Source organism: Malaya genurostris, chromosome 3, assembly GCF_030247185.1.
Source record: "Malaya genurostris strain Urasoe2022 chromosome 3, Malgen_1.1, whole genome shotgun sequence".
In the NCBI taxonomy this organism is placed as follows: domain Eukaryota; kingdom Metazoa; phylum Arthropoda; class Insecta; order Diptera; family Culicidae; genus Malaya; species Malaya genurostris.
The window spans coordinates 7,604,645-7,626,709 of record NC_080572.1 but is presented as its reverse complement, the minus strand read 5'-3'; the positions used below and the strand labels follow the sequence as shown (position 1 = coordinate 7,626,709).

Sequence of the window (22,065 nt, the reverse complement as noted above, 5' to 3'; positions counted from 1 at the left end):
GAAAACAGCAATGGCAATGTCAAATAAATGGACGAATGCACGATTAGCGTATCCCAAGATTCACCGATATGAGACAACGACAACTTATTTCAAACGGTTTCAATAGCGTGTATTATTTATTTTTAATATAAGCCAATTTAAATTTAAAATGTGACAGTCACAGTTTGTGCGATAGGTTAACTCTAATCGAAGATAATCACCCCGATTCTGTATTTCGTTCGAATCGGATTGTTTCGATCGAATACGAAATTTGGCATTCTGCAGCTCGATCGAGTTCGAGTTTTCCATACAAAAGCATCACTCGATTGAATTACATAACTCCGGAATTGGAAGTCGGATCCTAAAAATATTCAGAAATTTTGTATGGGACCACAAGACTTTTCATTTGAATCTAGGTGAAAATCGGTTCAGCAATCTCCGAGAAAAGTTAGTACAAAAAAAACGTTACATACACACATACGCACATACACACACAGACATTTTGCGTACTCAACGAACTGAATCGAATGGTATATGACACCTGAGTCGAATGGTATATGACACCAACCTACGGGCCTCGATTCGAAAGTCGGTTGTCACAGTGATTTCTTTAAAAAAAATCGGTTTTAACAGTGATTTCTACAGGGTCCGGCACTCGAAGTGTAACCAACTTCAGACCTTCGAGCCTGGCGTCAAGGTAAATGCGACATATTATCGGGAAAGTATTCTGGAGGTTGCTTTGAAGCCGTGGGCAGACAAACATTTCGGTGGCAGATCATGGACGTTTCAGCAGGACTCGGCACCGTCTCACAAAGCTCGAGTGAACCAAGAATGGCTGAAAAACAACGTTCCGAACTTCATCACGTCCACACAATGGCTCTCGAATTCACCAGATGCGAATCCAATGGATTATTCTCTTTGGGCCATTTTGGAGAGCAAAGTCCGAACTAAAAGATACACCAGTCTCGAGGCGCTGAAAAAAGTTATTGTCCGCGAGTGGGCCAAAATACACCTGCAAGTCACATTCGGGCAGCTTGCGATTCGTTTTTTGACCGTCTCAAGGCCATAGTCAAGGCAAAAGGTGGTCATATCGAGCAAAAGTGAATTGATTCTGAATTTTGTATTATTTTTACACATTTTGTACTTTGAATTAAGTAAAAGTAATTTTCCAAACTGAATTTATGGCCTTTTTAATTGGTTACACTTCGAGTGCCGGACCCTGTATGAAAGCCAAAAAAAGACATTGATGAACAAGAAAATACAAAGTATGCTATAATCTAAAACACTGCAATCTAAAACAAGAATTACTTTTTTAAGCTGTTATTGGAATTAACTAAATCACTTAAAAAAATGAATTCCATTAAATTCCAAAGAATTACCAGTATGAAGCATATAATCTACAAGGATCCAATTGAATCGTAACTCTTCATCTCAATCATTCATTAACACATCTTATGTAGAGATACACTTTTGAAAAAGTGTTGATTTTTAGCAGTGCAGTTTGGGACGCATGTGAGATAATAAGATTCATCCCAATGGTATCAAGTTAATTCGAATTGGTGACCAATTCCTGCCATTAGCATAACTTGAAACCACCGAACGACCAATTCTCGTCTGATCCCTCAAAACGCCGCACACACAAGTCTAATAAGTATTTTACAATACTGACTAAAATTCGCAGGCTCCGTGTATCATTTGCTACAAAGAGTTGAGTAATTAGTTTGTAAACCGCTTGGTAATTAATACAAGAAAAAGCAAACAAAGGCTCCGGGCGCCACGTTTTTTGGGAGCGGCAATTTTGCTTGGGTCCTTTATTTACTTACTAAATCGAACCCTATTTGTAAGTGAAACTGTTAATGTTCTAACAATGATCTCTGTCAAATGTGAAAAAAAATTTAGTTAATCAAACGAAAAAAAAATGTTCCAGCTGATTTTATTGTTGAAATAAATCACCTATTTATTGCGTATAAACCAAAATATAGTTGATTTTATTGTTCATTGTTCTTTTATTCATTTTATATGTGGCCTTGTTTGTGTAATGATATAACAAAGTTTATTAATGAAACGAACCGTATCAAAATTATTTCTTATAAATGAACTCATTCCATTGACCAGACTGAAAGGGAATCATTGGATATAATAAAACCTATTTTAATCCACCTAGAGGTGTAATGATGCCTTACTCATATTACTCATTACATAATCGTGAAATCCGCATAAAAACAACTGTTCATTGAATAGAAATAGGATAATTTGTTCGGATCTAATCTCACAAACTCTATAAAACCTGTTTACGGAGTTCCGGAACCGAAAGTAGTATTTACAACAAATTAAGGAATTCCGTATGAAACTGTAAGACTTTTCTTTTGAACCTATAAGTTTATGAAAATCGATTTGGCCATCTCCAAGAAAAGTAAGTGATATCCTTTTTGCAGTTTTTGATCACTATTTCCAATTCTTCCGAAACCGGATTCAGATAAACGGAATAGCCGAAGTTGGTTCGTTTACTACCAACAAATATGACCTACAAATTGGAACAGTTTTGAAAGTAGTTAAACCTATACTTACTATCTCATGCTCGATTTCGATTAAATCAATTAAACGAAATCTAACAAATGAAACGAACCTGCGTTTCTGTTACTTCTGCATATGTAAGTCAAGCTAAACAGCATAAAACATGTAATAGGATTATTTTTATTGTTATTATTAATGAAATTTCACAGTAGGTTTAAGGACAGTATGAACTTTAATTCAAATCAAGATTTGTGAAACTCGGTTCAAGCATCGCAGAGAAATCGAAGTGAATTTAGTTTTAGGAGTTTTTCTTCTCCACTTTCGGTGCTCTCGGAACAGGAAAAGAGGGGACCAGTAGTGCCGAATTAAGTTTTCATGCCCACAAACTAACAAGCTCTGCAAACTAGAAGAATTTATCGAATAGTTTTATGGGATTTGTATCTGTTTTTAACCATCATTCGTGGAAAAATACTAATAAAGTTGGTAATTTTCCACTTATCACGCTTCAGTTCCGAAACTGGAAGTCAGATCCTGATAAAATGTTCCACAAATTTTTAGGATATTATAAGACCTTTCATTTGAATCTTCGTTTGCGAAAATCGGTTGAGTTGTTCCAGAGATAATTGAGTGTAAACTTTTTCTCAAATTTTCACATATTACCATATAACACCGGAACCGGAAGTCACATTCAAATGAAATTCAATAGCAAGCTATGGGGCCATAATACCTTTTATTTGAATCTTAGTTTGTGAAAATCGGTTCAGCCATCTCTGAAAAAAGTGAGTGCATATTTTTTTCACTTTTTTGATACATATCATCCAATATCTCCGGAACCGGAAGTCGGATCGAAATGAAATTCAATAGCAGGCTATGGGAATATGAAACCTTTCATTTGAATCTTTGTTTGTGAAAATCGGTTTAGCCATCTCTGAGTTTAGTGCATATTTTTGTTACATACACACACACATACACACACATACACATACACACAGACATTTGTTCAGCTCGTCGAGCTGAGACGAATGGTATATGACATTCGACCCTCCGGGCCTCGGTTAAAAAGTCGATTTTCACAGTGATTGCATAGCCTTTCTATATGAGAAAGGCAAAAAGTAATAAGCCTCATGTAAATGTTTGGAATGCTATAAATGTGATTAATTGGAATTGCTTACAAATAAATAAATCGAAGAAAAATGTTGCAAAAACAAACCTTTCAATTATTTCGTATGAAATCATTTCACCCTAAAAAACAAAACAAAATGAATGATTATAACAAACAATAGCGTAAGTTGAAATATGAATCATTTTAAGTTAATATATATTCTACATTAACAATTATATCTATTTGGTTTGAAGACAAATTGTCATCCTGGCTAATGAAAAACTGGTTTGTTTCGGCAGATTTTATCGTTGAAATAATACAGCAATTTATTACATGTCAACAAAAGTTGAGTTGAAGTTATTGGTAACGTATTTGTTGATTCATTCGTGTTTTACATTTATACCAAGAAAAAAATGGTTCATTTTAACTATGATCTTATTTGTGTAATGACAACTAAGTTTTTACAATATTTTTCTTTTGTCACTTTTTCAATAAAATAAATCGTAACGTGGAACCCAAATTTAGTTGCATTTACAATATTTATCTCTGCGTACTGCAACGCGCATGCTGACTGCGGACCGCAATATTTCGAACGCGAGAGCACTTTGGTAGTGCTGTTGATGAAACTAGGATGCACTCTAACAAACCAGGGAATAGATTAGAGTTAAAGTCAACACGAGTGCTTGGAAATGGCCTCACAATGGTTCGGAAAGGTCATGCTATCGGTTTTCTGGGATTATCAGAGAGAGTATTACTGCATATAACTCCATCGTAACCACACGGAAAACCCTCCAATGAAAAAAATACCATCTCGCAATTTTTGATTTTTGCAGTTGTTGTTTTAACTAATAATTAGTTGATTCAACCAATTTGCTATTTGATTTGCACATATTGAAGTAGTTGAAAAATATATTGTTTTTAATGCTGTCTAATGTCCAAAACAGCACAAAGCAAAACAAAAATTGCAATGGAAAATCAACCATTACTTTAGTTGAAATTCAAAAGCGTTTCTTAAACATTTTCATGCAAACGAAATTCGCTTATTATACGTTTGTAAAAATCGTGAAGAGTAACTTTTGAATGACAGTAAATTAATGTTTATCATAACACTAGTTGTCAGAATATTAATGTGATGATAAATTATCTACATCTTTACTGCTCTGGTGTTACAAGAAGAAACGATTGATATAAAGTAGTGCTATGCACAGAACGGATCGCCGTTAGAGATAATGCAATTAACAAAACGTGTTTAACCAAAACTAGAACCCAGTGAATTGTATGCGTTTGAATTTTGAAAATTTTTAATAATCATTCATATAATCTGTTGAAACTGTAGGTTGCAATGGCTCAAAAAATAAAAATCAGTGCATTCGGTTTGACTTTTTGTTCGTAAGTAATATAGTGGTCACAATTAGAAAGTTTCGTTGACACCAGCACTACTAAAAGACAGTATATTATATATATTAAATATTACATATTTTTTTTATATATCTTAAAATACCGAATTTTCATTTAAACGTAAAATCAGAACGTATATCAATAAGGAATATTTTATTATCATTCAAAATAAATAATTTTGCTTAAGTTCAAATAACTAATCTAAATATCTAAAACAACTAAAACCGATTTGTTCTTCAACTCACATAACTGTTAAATCAAAAACAAGGTCGGTTGTTGTAACTAAAATCTTTATTGAAATTGAAAGGTGTGATTCTTGACTAACTGCCAGCATCTTTTTTCAACCAAAAATTTTGTTATTTCAACCATCGTTTATGTTGATCGAAAAACAAAAATGACAGTTTAAAAAAAACAACAATCGATTAGTTGTACCAAATTTTAACCAATCAAATTCAGAAAAACAACTAATATTTTGGTAGTTTCACGATCGCGAGGCGTTCCGTGCAAGGTAAAAATCTACAATTCACGTCCTCAATTGTGTCCATATCCTTCACGATCAGCTATTCCTTCAAAGCACCTGAACTTTGAAAAGCGTTTTCTCAAAACCACGACGACTGAACCAATCGACACGAATCCCTTGTTTTTGTAAATATCTTTGTATTTATATTTATTGTTAACCCTCACGAATTTGGGATAAGGTGACTTTTTTGGAGCGAACCTCGTGAAATGCTCTTTTATTATTCTTTCCATTAGAAAAAAACTTTTGTATTCCACAATTTTATACTACAATTTTTCTAGCGTTTTGTAGAACGCCTTTCTTAAATTGCTATTAGGGGCTGTCATAAAAGACGTCACGCCGCAAATGGGAGGGGAGTGTTTCACAAAACGTGACCTTTTGTAACAGGGGGAAGGGGGAGGGTTGTTGGCATGTGACGTCCAATATTTTCAATGAGCGCATTTTTTGAAATACCTAATTATATTACTGCTTTGCCCTATTTCCTGAAAAAATCTCCACAATAAACGTTTACATTTTATAGGAAAACGCGTATTTGTTGATGTAAAAGCTTCTTCTTGTAAATGAATGATGCAGGAAATCATTTATTTATTTATTTATTTGTGAGCAGGGAAAAGCCCGGTGGAGATGAAATTTGGCAATCTCTCTCTCCAGCAGGCATAAAACCTCCTCATTATTTATAACAACAGATTACAATGATCCAACAGATACATTTAGGCTTAACACTAGAATTAAAACTAACAGTTAAAACAAAATTTATAACACTATAACTACTAGAGAGAGGAGAAAAGTGGATAGATAAATGCTATACAAGGGTTGGCGGAGGGGATGCTAAACGAGCGCAAACGAACAACGGGGTTAGAGTCAGCATGTAGATCTAATTAGTTATCAAATAGATGTAAGATGACAGAAAAAACGACCGGGTTAGAATCGGCAATAATTAATAATAAAACAAAATGGATGGTGGAAGACAGAAAAAAGAGGAAAGAACGACCGGGTTAATTTAAGCAAGCGAATTAGTTAGTTTACATGTGGTACAATATAAGACTTCGATTGAACTGAATTACATTACAAATAGCTATATAGTATTTGCTTGTAAAATTGCCCTAGCTCTACAACTAGATAGATAAGGAATCACGGAACAATCGCTTTATTGCATTTCGGGATAGATGAAAATCAAAACCATCGGAGCAACTATTAAATAAACGACACATACTAGAAAAAGGCTCATTATACCCGTAGTTGGTTCTAGCAGAGGGAATTCTAAGAAACGGGTGTGAACGAAGACTGCGAAGATAAATGTCGAAATTGACCAACCGTAAGAGATCAGCACAATCGATACACGATTGTATTGAGTCCGCTATGAAAACGGCCTTGTGAACATTCCTTCGAACAGACAGCAGATCCAAGACAATAAGGCGGCAGCGATCCACGTAGTTTGGAAGGTTAAATGGATCACTCCATGGTAGATTGCGAAGAGCGAATCTAATGAATTTACGTTGAATAGCTTCAACACGATCGATGTCAGTTTGGTAATGAGGTGACCAAACAATAGATGCATATTCGAGGATTGACCGGACCAGTGCACAATAAAGGGCTTTTAAGCAGTGTATGTTACGAAAACTTTTAGCTATTCGAAACATAAAACCTAAGAGTTTAGAGACCTTTGAAATTACGTAATCGACGTGGTTCTTGAAATCCAGTTTGATGTCTAAGATTACTCCTAAGTCTTTCACAAACGATTCACGTTTGAGAACGCTTTGCGAGAGGTTGTAGTCATACAAAATTACTGAGCGCTTTCGGGAGAAGGATATAACGGAACATTTGGAGGCATTCAGCACCATCCTGTTGACATGACACCATTTAGCGAAAGCATCAAGTTGAGCTTGTACAAAGCATATGTCATCCAGACCATTTATCAGATGATAGAGTTTGAAATCATCAGCGAATGATAGCTTGAAACATTTTACAGTTAAGTTGAGATCGTTGAGATAGAGTAAAAATATGAACGGTCCTAAATGACTTCCTTGAGGAGCTCCAGAACTAACAGCAAATGGTGTTGTTATCCTGTTTCCTATTTTCACAGACATCTCACGACCAGTTAGATATGACTGCATCCATTCCAGTAGAGCACCATTAAAGCCAAGTCTGTCAAGTTTGGCTATTGCTATTTGATGATGTATTTTATCAAACGCTGCCGTGAAATCAGTGTAAATTGCGTCGACCTGTTTGCGTGATTGTAGGGATCGGATGATAAATGAAGTGAAGGATACTAAATTTGTAGATGTTGATCGTTTAGGCATAAATCCGTGTTGCGTTTCAGATATGTAGTCGTTGCAATTGTGGGTTAAAAAGTCAAGAATAATTTTTTCAAATAACTTTGAGGCAGCGGAAAGTGAGGCAATTCCGCGATAGTTAGTTATGTCGGATTTGTTGCCTTTTTTTAAACACTGGGAAGATATATTTCTGTTGTGATCAGCAATGTTCGGGTAGAAGTACACGGAGGGGCGAGTGAATTAGCGAAATTAATAAATTTTGCCTAATATGAGTAAAAAAAAGATGCCTTCAAACGGTTTAACTTGAGTTATGTACTGACAATTTTAGTCAATGTATATGAGTTTGGGTGCACCAATCGCTTGGAATTATGGATTTTTCAACTTTCGGAAATCTAATGATAGGTAGTAAGCAGATGCGGAATATAAACCACACAAAGAATGAAAGAATTTCAAAAAGTTTGTTGGGTCGGTCGCATCGAAATTTTATGCTTCTTGATGTATTTAAAATTCATTCAGCAATACCATGTTGGCGGAGTAATATCAATAAAACCAGCAAATGCCATTAAAATATATGCATGTTCAATAATAAATCATGTCATGCAGCTGATTAATTTACCCTGTTTAGCTTGCATATCATACACAGAAGTAACAGCCCAGGTGGAAGTGATTTGCAAACCAATTAATAAAACCTAACATCTCAATGGTAGAAAATAACATTATTTAGTTTAAAATAAGAATTAAATTATCAAAAATCATTGCAAAGTCTGCATGAGAATGTAGCAACAAAATATAAAAATTCTGCCATTGTAACTTCAAAGCAAGAGCAAAACATTGATTTTCTAGCATTGAGAATAAGAATAAGAATTTCTCTTATCTGATTCTGATGCAGTTTAATCAATTGTATTCCGCTGGATTAATTGTACTTAATGAAATTGGTATGCCTCATCAATAGCGATTCTAAATTTATATTGTCTAATCTATCAAGAAGATTCCTTCGATGAAATATCAAGAAAATATGAAGTATTGCTATGACAGCACGCGCCTTTCAAACGCAGCGCCTGCTGTGTGCTCAAACCCTGTGCTCCTGTTACTTCCATAAATTAAAATCATGTCCAAATGCGTTTTATTGAGTTTAATCATAAACATCATCATCAGCATCAATCAGCTGGAAGTAGAACAAAGTCTTTTGTCGCTCTAATCACTATGTGGTGTGAAATATTTTTTTAAACTAATTTTGCATAGAGCATTGATATTGCGTAGAGAATGCTGTCAAATTAACGATATCAATGTGATTACGATCCAAACTTATTATTTTCATGAAACTTTCATCCAGCATTTATTTCTCTTAATCTAGTATTCATTCTATTGCGAATGAAACAACGGTTGTGAAATCGAACACGGGATGCATCAAACTAGAATATATGTTGAACTACGTAAACCGTTCCGTAACGAAACCGGTATTTTCCCCAACTCTGTTGATAAGGCGTGTTAAAAGAGTATTTCCCAAAGATATAAAATTGACAATATTCCATGATTTTGGAAAAGTCTCATTGACATGCGTTATCCTTAGTTATAAATTCCTGTAGGATTGCTGTTGTTATTAATTTTCACACCCCTCAGCAGAGGATCAACAATTTCAGACGTAGATCATGCCATGTCTTATCTTGATCATATGTGATTTTTCTCCACCAACATCAAAGCTTGTCGAATAATCCAATGATTGAACTTACATGAATCAAGAATCATTTTAGCTCAAAATGATTACCGATTTTGTGTGACGGAAGATCAGTATCGATTTTGATAGATATGATTTAAAATTCACTGATCAACTGATCTTGAAAAGATCAGATCAGAAGTGATCTTTATTTGGAAAAATCACAAGCGATCTCGATTTGATGATGTTTTGATCTTTATTTTCTCAACCCTGTATGCTACACTAAGGAAATATTATTCTCAGCTAAAGAAATAATATATCTGTGTACCCCTAGGAGGATTAAAATTTAAATGTTTCATCAATTTCAATCAAATACGTTTGTTAAATTATATAATTAAAATTAATAATATAATTTCGATTGATTTGTAGTTTTAGGGATATTTTTTAATCTAATGACAGCATGTAATAAATCAATTTTTCCCTCATATTTGTATGTTTTGTCATACATATTGAGTATGTATTGAGATGAATTTGATGTATTTTGAATTCGTGACATGTGACATAGGGGGGTGGGGGGTCTTTGCTGCTGTGACAATTTGTAAAAAAAAGGGGGGGGGGGGTATTAAAAATAGCCAAAAAAGCGTGACGTCTTTTATGGGCAGCCCCTTAAATATAATTGGCAATCATACAAGGCTCTTGTTTACTGTGACTGGTTATCGGCTTCTGAACTTTCGTTGGTGTAAAGTACTTGAATGAATCGTCGAGCCCACAGATGCACACACAGAAGCACGTATAAGTTATTCGTATTTAAATTGGGCTGCACTTATCTGAAACAATTCAGTCAGCGAAGAACGATCACAGTGCCACAACCAGTTTTTTTTTAAATAATAGTTCGGTCAGTGAAACAGGATGCGAATCGGGGCCGTTATTCCAAATTTCAAGGCTGATACCACCCAGGGTCCGATCAGCTTCTATGAGTGGCTCGGAGATTCGTTAGTATCAACAACAACGATCCTAATTACTGAAAATATTTGATACTAAATAGTGATGTGTTCTTCCTTTCTACTGACATTGTGCCAGATGGTGTGTCTTGTTCTCGCATCCGGCGGATTTCACCCCCGTTTGTACGACTGAACTGGGTCGGATTGCCGTCCATCGGGAGCACTTTGCCAAGAGAAATGTGAAGATTTTGGCTCACTCGGTTGACAACCTGAAATGCCATGTGGATTGGGTTAATGTGAGTTGATGTTGATTCGTGAATCTATGTGATATTTGAATAGTGATTTTTTAAACCATAACCATCGATAGGATATCAAATCTTACTGCCCGGATATCATCGGAAATTTTCCGTACCCGATAGTGGCAGACCCAAATCGCGAATTGGCCGTCCGTTTTGGAATGTTGGATGAGAAGGATAAGGACGATTCGGAGCTAGCACAAACCGTTCGAGCGTTGTTTATTATCAGGTAGGTTTGGTAAAAAAAAAACCTCGGAAGCGAGCTCACATCAATGTTGTCGACAAGTTAAACCTTTCTCACTGCGAGACGTTATGCAATCTTTCGAAAATTTATCTCTTTAAACGAGGCGTAGAAGACCAATTATTGGTCGTGGTTGAATCGTGGTATGCCTGTGTGTGTATGTATGTGCCAAATTCTTAGAAAAAATCAAACTTACGCTTGACGTGAATTCAAGCATGCCGTAATTTCTTCGGTGATGACACAATATTACATCTATTAACATGTAAAAACAAATTTTGCGTCTGTATCGATGTAAGCTTCAGCAAAATGAACTGTGAAGTTAATGGTATGACTTATCTTTACCTGTTTTGAATTTTGAATGTAAATATATCGGGACGCTCCTTTTATGTGCATCTGTAAAGATGTAAATTCACTTCCGGTGACACTTTCAACGGATGAGCACGTTGCATCGTGTTAGTCCGGAGAAAATTCGAGTATTTCGCAAGAAAGAAAGGATTTTCAACCGTACTTTGACGACTTGACGCAGCCACACAGTGAGATTTTCGCTTGTAGTCCAGTGAAAAGAAAGTCTATTGGACTATAAACGAAAATTAATTTGCAATAGAGCCTTAGTTGCTGTGCCATCAAATCGGCGTCATCTCAAGTGAGGTGACGCCAACCAGAAATAAAAAGAAGATGTCATTTTTTCTAAGTGTGTAGTATGAGTTTTGGTTTTCCAGGCCCTGTCAGCTTAACGCAAAATAATCTTTAGTTCAGCAACGACATCGCATGGCATCACATTCAACATATCATGTCAATAGTATGGGTGCACAGTGCTGCTATTTTGGTGCCAAGATTTTGGCATTCCCTTCCCCTACTTCTATGTACGAGATTCGATGCGGACTCGCCTGAGAGCACCATGCTCGCACAAAAGGATGATTGCCAATGATTGTTGTCCGTGAAATGTGAAAGCGTGATATCTTGTTAATATGACGTCTTTGGTTTTTCGTAGCAGATATTACACAGTTATCTGTAGTTCTTTAGATATCGCAAACTATCCGGTTGTGACTGAGTGACAAGAAGTTAGAATCAATTTTAAAGTGTGTACCAAACCTGACGCATTTTCGGAATTCATGATAACTTTAAACGTAAAAATTCTACCTCTGGTTTAAACTTTAAAACGTCGTAGAATTCCGGGAAAGATTAACTCTGTATAAAATTTTCAAAACGACATAACAGTTCGGCTGAAAAGTTCGTATCGTTTAATAGAAACACACATTTTTTTGCCAAAATTCGTTTTTATTATTCAACATAATTGTCATCAGAGACGATACAGCGATTCTAGCGATCTTCCAACTTTTCGATACCATTTTTGTAGTACGATTTGTCCTTTGCCTCAAAATAGGCCTCAGTTTCAGCGATTACCTCTTCATTGCTTCTAAATTTTTTATCAGCGATCATTCTCTTGAGGTCTGAGAACAGGAAAAAGTCACTGGGGGGCCAAATCTGGAGAATACGGTGTATGAGGGAGCAATTCGAAGCCCAATTCGTTCAATTTCAGCATGGTTTTTCGTTGTTGTTTTTGATCGATTGTGAGCTCACGCGGCACCCATTTTGCACAAAGCTTTCTCATATCCAAATATTCGTGAATAATATGTCCAACACGTTGCTTTGATATCTTTAGGGTGTGAGCTATCTCGATCAACTTCACTTTACGGTCATTGAAAATCATTTTGTGGATTTTTTCACGTTTTCATCGGTAACAGCCTCTTTTGGACATCCACTGCGTTCATCGTCTTCGGTGCTCATATGACCAGTACGAAATTTTGCAAACCACTTACGAATTGTTGCTTCGCCCGGTGCAGAGTCTGGAGAACACTCATCAAGCCTTTTTTTGGTATCGGTGGCACTTTTTTTCATCAAAAAGTAGTGTTTCATCAACACACGAAATTCCTTTTTTTCCATTTTTTTCACAATAACAAAAGTAGCTTCACTCAAAATGCAATATCTCACAAACTAATAATCAGACAGCTGTCAAATTTATACACGTATCTTTTGAAGGTTGGTACTAACTGAAAATGGTATGGATTTAATTCTAGTGGCGCCCTCTCATACAAACGATACGAACTTTTCAGCCGATCTGTTATGTAACAATGAGAGATTCTCTTTGTTTACTTTCTCTTTCGATTATTACGAAATATTTCTGATATTTCGTTAATTTCTCCAGAGCAGATTAAAAGATGATAGCTTTAGTTATTATTATCGGTAAATGATTGTAGAGAAGGATTGCTAAGAGTGCCCTAATAATCAAAAGAGAAAATAAACAAAGAGAATCTCTCATTGTTACATACGTCGTTTTGAACATGTTATACAGAACTTGTGATCGGGATTCTGGAGACCGCTAGTGTTGTATACCATTCGGCACATGTGATCCTTTCTACACTTTATGTATCCGCACAACTTGTATTATATTAGGTCATATTACATTATATTGTGTTAAACTATATTATATCAAACTGTATTACATTGTATTATATTATGTCGTTTTCGCTTGATGCCAAACCTAACCCAGTTTACCCTCTAACTGCTGTCAAGCGAAAATGACATTAGTATAAAACATTTTTCATTGGCATTTTGCTAGTGTCCATTGAATCAATGTAAGTTTTTTTTATCATGTATGTCGTCATACCGAAGCAGTTTGTAAATGTTCAATAAGTTTAGGTTTCCAACACCAGCAATTCGTGTACTCTGCCCCACCTGCTTATATCACATTGAGTTCAACTTACAATGAAAGTAATTGAGCTTTTTCTGGAAGAATGAAACAGTACAAGGAATTGAAATGAAAATTGAAACATACATAGAGCTGTTATCTGAGCACAAAGCAGCTGTGCTGTCGAACAATACAATCTGTCTTCATTTATTAGCGAATATCATGTTTGAATGTGCATGTTACAGTAAGGAGAGTTTATTTCCGTCGAAGAGGTTAGGACGGAAGTTTTCTTTATGACTCACTTGTCTCTTGAGAAATAAGGGTCACATATTACCAAACCTTCCAATAAATTATGACCGACGAATATATTTTAAATATAAATAATAATATAAATGAAAATGATATAATTATAAATAATAATATAATACAAAATAAAGATACTATAGTAGTAGTTCACCAGATACTAATAAAATATTTGATATTCTGATTGATCATTTATATATGAATTACTCTTCCAGTCCTGATCATCGCGTTCGTTTGACGATGCACTACCCTACTTCCACTGGCAGAAACGTTGAGTAAGTCGTATCTCAATTGACATTTCATAGTTAAAAAATCAACATGCACTATTTTCTATATTGTGACAACAGTGAAATTCTTCGAGTAATCGATTCACTGCAACTAACCGATCGTTTGAAGGTGATCGCAACACCTGCCAACTGGACGGTATGAGAGGTGACTTCAGTTGCTCTAAGCGTTGTTTTAACGTTTCTTTTTTTTATCATATTAAATTAGCCCGGAACCAAGGTGATGATTCTGCCGAGCGTTTCCGAAACCGACGCGGATAAACTGTTCCCCAACGGAATCGAACGTGTCTCAATGCCATCTGGTCAAGTGTACGTTCGTACGACCACCGATTATAAGTGAGAGATTCATCCACGTGGATTCGACTGAAAATCGCGAAAGGAATTTTATTTCTGCTATAATACAGTTGTCACATATTTTTGGTTAATATTTTCTCTATTATTAAAATAAATTCCATTTATCACTGTCCATGACTATCGCTAGTAAAATAAAACTACAGGTAGCTGAACAAGTTTGACGTCTTTCGCCAATGTCGTTTATTATTCGTTGTCGGTATCATATTGCTAGGTTAATAAATACAGTAAGTATTCAAGATCAACAAGTGCTCTTAGCGACAAGCGAAACAAAAGCAAAAGCATCGTGTTCCATTCACGAGAGACAACGATTTGATTTTCTTATCTTGACACACTTCAGCACATAGCCAACCGTGGAGGGGTTTGAGTGATCAGAGCTGGTTGTGCTATACGGCGAGAAGCATTGTATTTTTTAAGTGTGGAACTTTCTAGGATGCTACTATGATTATTTACACTGTTGTCGGGTCAGAGTTTCTGCTAAGCCGATAGTATAACAATACATTTGTCAAGTAGTAGTGCTGGGCCTGGTAGCCTTCGGCACTTTTAAAAATATTTGTGTAGCTCCGAAATTGAACACTTTTTGTACAGCAATCTCATCCTATCTATTAAATTATAATTTTTAACGTGTATATTTTTGTTTTGGAAATATGGATATATATGTATATGAGTTTGGGTGCACCAATCGCTTGGAATTATGGATTTTTCAACTTTCGGAAATCTAATGATAGGTAGTAAGCAGATGCGGAATATAAACCACACAAAGAATGAAAGAATTTCAAAAAGTTTGTTGGGTCGGTCGCATCGAAATTTTATGCTTCTTGATGTATTTAAAATTCATTCAGCAATACCATGTTGGCGGAGTAATATCAATAAAACCAGCAAATGCCATTAAAATATATGCATGTTCAATAATAAATCATGTCATGCAGCTGATTAATTTACCCTGTTTAGCTTGCATATCATACACAGAAGTAACAGCCCAGGTGGAAGTGATTTGCAAACCAATTAATAAAACCTAACATCTCAATGGTAGAAAATAACATTATTTAGTTTAAAATAAGAATTAAATTATCAAAAATCATTGCAAAGTCTGCATGAGAATGTAGCAACAAAATATAAAAATTCTGCCATTGTAACTTCAAAGCAAGAGCAAAACATTGATTTTCTAGCATTGAGAATAAGAATAAGAATTTCTCTTATCTGATTCTGATGCAGTTTAATCAATTGTATTCCGCTGGATTAATTGTACTTAATGAAATTGGTATGCCTCATCAATAGCGATTCTAAATTTATATTGTCTAATCTATCAAGAAGATTCCTTCGATGAAATATCAAGAAAATATGAAGTATTGCTATGACAGCACGCGCCTTTCAAACGCAGCGCCTGCTGTGTGCTCAAACCCTGTGCTCCTGTTACTTCCATAAATTAAAATCATGTCCAAATGCGTTTTATTGAGTTTAATCATAAACATCATCATCAGCATCAATCAGCTGGAAGTAGAACAAAGTCTTTTGTCGCTCTAATCACTATGTGGTGTGAAATATTTTTTTAAACTAATTTTGCATAGAGCATTGATATTGCGTAGAGAATGCTGTCAAATTAACGATATCAATGTGATTACGATCCAAACTTATTATTTTCATGAAACTTTCATCCAGCATTTATTTCTCTTAATCTAGTATTCATTCTATTGCGAATGAAACAACGGTTGTGAAATCGAACACGGGATGCATCAAACTAGAATATATGTTGAACTACGTAAACCGTTCCGTAACGAAACCGGTATTTTCCCCAACTCTGTTGATAAGGCGTGTTAAAAGAGTATTTCCCAAAGATATAAAATTGACAATATTCCATGATTTTGGAAAAGTCTCATTGACATGCGTTATCCTTAGTTATAAATTCCTGTAGGATTGCTGTTGTTATTAATTTTCACACCCCTCAGCAGAGGATCAACAATTTCAGACGTAGATCATGCCATGTCTTATCTTGATCATATGTGATTTTTCTCCACCAACATCAAAGCTTGTCGAATAATCCAATGATTGAACTTACATGAATCAAGAATCATTTTAGCTCAAAATGATTACCGATTTTGTGTGACGGAAGATCAGTATCGATTTTGATAGATATGATTTAAAATTCACTGATCAACTGATCTTGAAAAGATCAGATCAGAAGTGATCTTTATTTGGAAAAATCACAAGCGATCTCGATTTGATGATGTTTTGATCTTTATTTTCTCAACCCTGTATGCTACACTAAGGAAATATTATTCTCAGCTAAAGAAATAATATATCTGTGTACCCCTAGGAGGATTAAAATTTAAATGTTTCATCAATTTCAATCAAATACGTTTGTTAAATTATATAATTAAAATTAATAATATAATTTCGATTGATTTGTAGTTTTAGGGATATTTTTTAATCTAATGACAGCATGTAATAAATCAATTTTTCCCTCATATTTGTATGTTTTGTCATACATATTGAGTATGTATTGAGATGAATTTGATGTATTTTGAATTCGTGACATGTGACATAGGGGGGTGGGGGGTCTTTGCTGCTGTGACAATTTGTAAAAAAAAGGGGGGGGGGATATTAAAAATAGCCAAAAAAGCGTGACGTCTTTTATGGGCAGCCCCTTAAATATAATTGGCAATCATACAAGGCTCTTGTTTACTGTGACTGGTTATCGGCTTCTGAACTTTCGTTGGTGTAAAGTACTTGAATGAATCGTCGAGCCCACAGATGCACACACAGAAGCACGTATAAGTTATTCGTATTTAAATTGGGCTGCACTTATCTGAAACAATTCAGTCAGCGAAGAACGATCACAGTGCCACAACCAGTTTTTTTTTAAATAATAGTTCGGTCAGTGAAACAGGATGCGAATCGGGGCCGTTATTCCAAATTTCAAGGCTGATACCACCCAGGGTCCGATCAGCTTCTATGAGTGGCTCGGAGATTCGTTAGTATCAACAACAACGATCCTAATTACTGAAAATATTTGATACTAAATAGTGATGTGTTCTTCCTTTCTACTGACATTGTGCCAGATGGTGTGTCTTGTTCTCGCATCCGGCGGATTTCACCCCCGTTTGTACGACTGAACTGGGTCGGATTGCCGTCCATCGGGAGCACTTTGCCAAGAGAAATGTGAAGATTTTGGCTCACTCGGTTGACAACCTGAAATGCCATGTGGATTGGGTTAATGTGAGTTGATGTTGATTCGTGAATCTATGTGATATTTGAATAGTGATTTTTTAAACCATAACCATCGATAGGATATCAAATCTTACTGCCCGGATATCATCGGAAATTTTCCGTACCCGATAGTGGCAGACCCAAATCGCGAATTGGCCGTCCGTTTTGGAATGTTGGATGAGAAGGATAAGGACGATTCGGAGCTAGCACAAACCGTTCGAGCGTTGTTTATTATCAGGTAGGTTTGGTAAAAAAAAAAAACCTCGGAAGCGAGCTCACATCAATGTTGTCGACAAGTTAAACCTTTCTCACTGCGAGACGTTATGCAATCTTTCGAAAATTTATCTCTTTAAACGAGGCGTAGAAGACCAATTATTGGTCGTGGTTGAATCGTGGTATGCCTGTGTGTGTATGTATGTGCCAAATTCTTAGAAAAAATCAAACTTACGCTTGACGTGAATTCAAGCATGCCGTAATTTCTTCGGTGATGACACAATATTACATCTATTAACATGTAAAAACAAATTTTGCGTCTGTATCGATGTAAGCTTCAGCAAAATGAACTGTGAAGTTAATGGTATGACTTATCTTTACCTGTTTTGAATTTTGAATGTAAATATATCGGGACGCTCCTTTTATGTGCATCTGTAAAGATGTAAATTCACTTCCGGTGACACTTTCAACGGATGAGCACGTTGCATCGTGTTAGTCCGGAGAAAATTCGAGTATTTCGCAAGAAAGAAAGGATTTTCAACCGTACTTTGACGACTTGACGCAGCCACACAGTGAGATTTTCGCTTGTAGTCCAGTGAAAAGAAAGTCTATTGGACTATAAACGAAAATTAATTTGCAATAGAGCCTTAGTTGCTGTGCCATCAAATCGGCGTCATCTCAAGTGAGGTGACGCCAACCAGAAATAAAAAGAAGATGTCATTTTTTCTAAGTGTGTAGTATGAGTTTTGGTTTTCCAGGCCCTGTCAGCTTAACGCAAAATAATCTTTAGTTCAGCAACGACATCGCATGGCATCACATTCAACATATCATGTCAATAGTATGGGTGCACAGTGCTGCTATTTTGGTGCCAAGATTTTGGCATTCCCTTCCCCTACTTCTATGTACGAGATTCGATGCGGACTCGCCTGAGAGCACCATGCTCGCACAAAAGGATGATTGCCAATGATTGTTGTCCGTGAAATGTGAAAGCGTGATATCTTGTTAATATGACGTCTTTGGTTTTTCGTAGCAGATATTACACAGTTATCTGTAGTTCTTTAGATATCGCAAACTATCCGGTTGTGACTGAGTGACAAGAAGTTAGAATCAATTTTAAAGTGTGTACCAAACCAGACGCATTTTCGGAATTCATAATAACTTTAAACGTAAAAATTCTACCTCTGGTTTAAACTTTAAAACGTCGTAGAATTCCGGGAAAGATTAACTCTGTATAAAATTTTCAAAACGACATAACAGTTCGGCTGAAAAGTTCGTATCGTTTAATAGAAACACACATTTTTTTGCCAAAATTCGTTTTTATTATTCAACATAATTGTCATCAGAGACGATACAGCGATTCTAGCGATCTTCCAACTTTTCGATACCATTTTTGTAGTACGATTTGTCCTTTGCCTCAAAATAGGCCTCAGTTTCAGCGATTACCTCTTCATTGCTTCTAAATTTTTTATCAGCGATCATTCTCTTGAGGTCTGAGAACAGGAAAAAGTCACTGGGGGCCAAATCTGGAGAATACGGTGTATGAGGGAGCAATTCGAAGCCCAATTCGTTCAATTTCAGCATGGTTTTTCGTTGTTGTTTTTGATCGATTGTGAGCTCACGCGGCACCCATTTTGCACAAAGCTTTCTCATATCCAAATATTCGTGAATAATATGTCCAACACGTTGCTTTGATATCTTTAGGGTGTGAGCTATCTCGATCAACTTCACTTTACGGTCATTGAAAATCATTTTGTGGATTTTTTCACGTTTTCATCGGTAACAGCCTCTTTTGGACATCCACTGCGTTCATCGTCTTCGGTGCTCATATGACCAGTACGAAATTTTGCAAACCACTTACGAATTGTTGCTTCGCCCGGTGCAGAGTCTGGAGAACACTCATCAAGCCTTTTTTTGGTATCGGTGGCACTTTTTTTCATCAAAAAGTAGTGTTTCATCAACACACGAAATTCCTTTTTTTCCATTTTTTTCACAATAACAAAAGTAGCTTCACTCAAAATGCAATATCTCACAAACTAATAATCAGACAGCTGTCAAATTTATACACGTATCTTTTGAAGGTTGGTACTAACTGAAAATGGTATGGATTTAATTCTAGTGGCGCCCTCTCATACAAACGATACGAACTTTTCAGCCGATCTGTTATGTAACAATGAGAGATTCTCTTTGTTTACTTTCTCTTTCGATTATTACGAAATATTTCTGATATTTCGTTAATTTCTCCAGAGCAGATTAAAAGATGATAGCTTTAGTTATTATTATCGGTAAATGATTGTAGAGAAGGATTGCTAAGAGTGCCCTAATAATCAAAAGAGAAAATAAACAAAGAGAATCTCTCATTGTTACATACGTCGTTTTGAACATGTTATACAGAACTTGTGATCGGGATTCTGGAGACCGCTAGTGTTGTATACCATTCGGCACATGTGATCCTTTCTACACTTTATGTATCCGCACAACTTGTATTATATTAGGTCATATTACATTATATTGTGTTAAACTATATTATATCAAACTGTATTACATTGTATTATATTATGTCGTTTTCGCTTGATGCCAAACCTAACCCAGTTTACCCTCTAACTGCTGTCAAGCGAAAATGACATTAGTATAAAACATTTTTCATTGGCATTTTGCTAGTGTCCATTGAATCAATGTAAGTTTTTTTTATCATGTATGTCGTCATACCGAAGCAGTTTGTAAATGTTCAATAAGTTTAGGTTTCCAACACCAGCAATTCGTGTACTCTGCCCCACCTGCTTATATCACATTGAGTTCAACTTACAATGAAAGTAATTGAGCTTTTTCTGGAAGAATGAAACAGTACAAGGAATTGAAATGAAAATTGAAACATACATAGAGCTGTTATCTGAGCACAAAGCAGCTGTGCTGTCGAACAATACAATCTGTCTTCATTTATTAGCGAATATCATGTTTGAATGTGCATGTTACAGTAAGGAGAGTTTATTTCCGTCGAAGAGGTTAGGACGGAAGTTTTCTTTATGACTCACTTGTCTCTTGAGAAATAAGGGTCACATATTACCAAACCTTCCAATAAATTATGACCGACGAATATATTTTAAATATAAATAATAATATAAATGAAAATGATATAATTATAAATAATAATATAATACAAAATAAAGATACTATAGTAGTAGTTCACCAGATACTAATAAAATATTTGATATTCTGATTGATCATTTATATATGAATTACTCTTCCAGTCCTGATCATCGCGTTCGTTTGACGATGCACTACCCTACTTCCACTGGCAGAAACGTTGAGTAAGTCGTATCTCAATTGACATTTCATAGTTAAAAAATCAACATGCACTATTTTCTATATTGTAACAACAGTGAAATTCTTCGAGTAATCGATTCACTGCAACTAACCGATCGTTTGAAGGTGATCGCAACACCTGCCAACTGGACGGTATGAGAGGTGACTTCAGTTGCTCTAAGCGTTGTTTTAACGTTTCTTTTTTTTATCATATTAAATTAGCCCGGAACCAAGGTGATGATTCTGCCGAGCGTTTCCGAAACCGACGCGGATAAACTGTTCCCCAACGGAATCGAACGTGTCTCAATGCCATCTGGTCAAGTGTACGTTCGTACGACCACCGATTATAAGTGAGAGATTCATCCACGTGGATTCGACTGAAAATCGCGAAAGGAATTTTATTTCTGCTATAATACAGTTGTCACATATTTTTGGTTAATATTTTCTCTATTATTAAAATAAATTCCATTTATCACTGTCCATGACTATCGCTAGTAAAATAAAACTACAGGTAGCTGAACAAGTTTGACGTCTTTCGCCAATGTCGTTTATTATTCGTTGTCGGTATCATATTGCTAGGTTAATAAATACAGTAAGTATTCAAGATCAACAAGTGCTCTTAGCGACAAGCGAAACAAAAGCAAAAGCATCGTGTTCCATTCACGAGAGACAACGATTTGATTTTCTTATCTTGACACACTTCAGCACATAGCCAACCGTGGAGGGGTTTGAGTGATCAGAGCTGGTTGTGCTATACGGCGAGAAGCATTGTATTTTTTAAGTGTGGAACTTTCTAGGATGCT

General features: G+C 35.7%; 3 protein-coding genes across 3 annotated transcripts in view; 2 read left to right on the top strand and 1 right to left on the bottom strand.

Moving 5' to 3' along the window:
- LOC131433670 (ADP-ribosylation factor-like protein 6) overlaps positions 1-22,065 on the bottom strand; it is a 35,046-nt gene that overhangs the window by 1,766 nt on the left and 11,215 nt on the right. The gene's annotated exons all lie outside the window — the stretch shown is intronic.
- LOC131433669 (peroxiredoxin-6-like) lies at positions 10,253-14,616 on the top strand. The gene is made up of 6 exons (XM_058600185.1): positions 10,253-10,429; positions 10,518-10,674; positions 10,746-10,903; positions 14,123-14,182; positions 14,255-14,330; positions 14,400-14,616. Exons 1-6 carry the CDS (start codon positions 10,347-10,349, stop codon positions 14,529-14,531), a joined length of 666 nt encoding a protein of 221 aa, XP_058456168.1. The 5' UTR covers positions 10,253-10,346; the 3' UTR covers positions 14,532-14,616.
- On the top strand, positions 17,337-21,701 carry LOC131433668 (peroxiredoxin-6-like). The gene is made up of 6 exons (XM_058600184.1): positions 17,337-17,513; positions 17,602-17,758; positions 17,830-17,987; positions 21,208-21,267; positions 21,340-21,415; positions 21,485-21,701. The coding sequence occupies exons 1-6, from the start codon at positions 17,431-17,433 to the stop codon at positions 21,614-21,616; spliced, it is 666 nt and encodes a 221-aa protein (XP_058456167.1). The 5' UTR covers positions 17,337-17,430; the 3' UTR covers positions 21,617-21,701.

Bases quoted from the DNA above. Each gene is read 5' to 3' on its own strand.
- LOC131433669 (XM_058600185.1), top strand. From the start codon at position 10,347: ATGCGAATCGGGGCCGTTATTCCAAATTTCAAGGCTGATACCACCCAG. The intron at 10,430-10,517 runs GTTAGTATCAAC...ACATTGTGCCAG, and splicing joins TATGAGTGGCTCGGAGATTC to ATGGTGTGTCTTGTTCTCGC. The intron at 10,904-14,122 runs GTAGGTTTGGTA...TTACTCTTCCAG, and splicing joins CGAGCGTTGTTTATTATCAG to TCCTGATCATCGCGTTCGTT.
- LOC131433668 (XM_058600184.1), top strand. From the start codon at position 17,431: ATGCGAATCGGGGCCGTTATTCCAAATTTCAAGGCTGATACCACCCAG. The intron at 17,514-17,601 runs GTTAGTATCAAC...ACATTGTGCCAG, and splicing joins TATGAGTGGCTCGGAGATTC to ATGGTGTGTCTTGTTCTCGC. The intron at 17,759-17,829 runs GTGAGTTGATGT...AACCATCGATAG, and splicing joins GCCATGTGGATTGGGTTAAT to GATATCAAATCTTACTGCCC.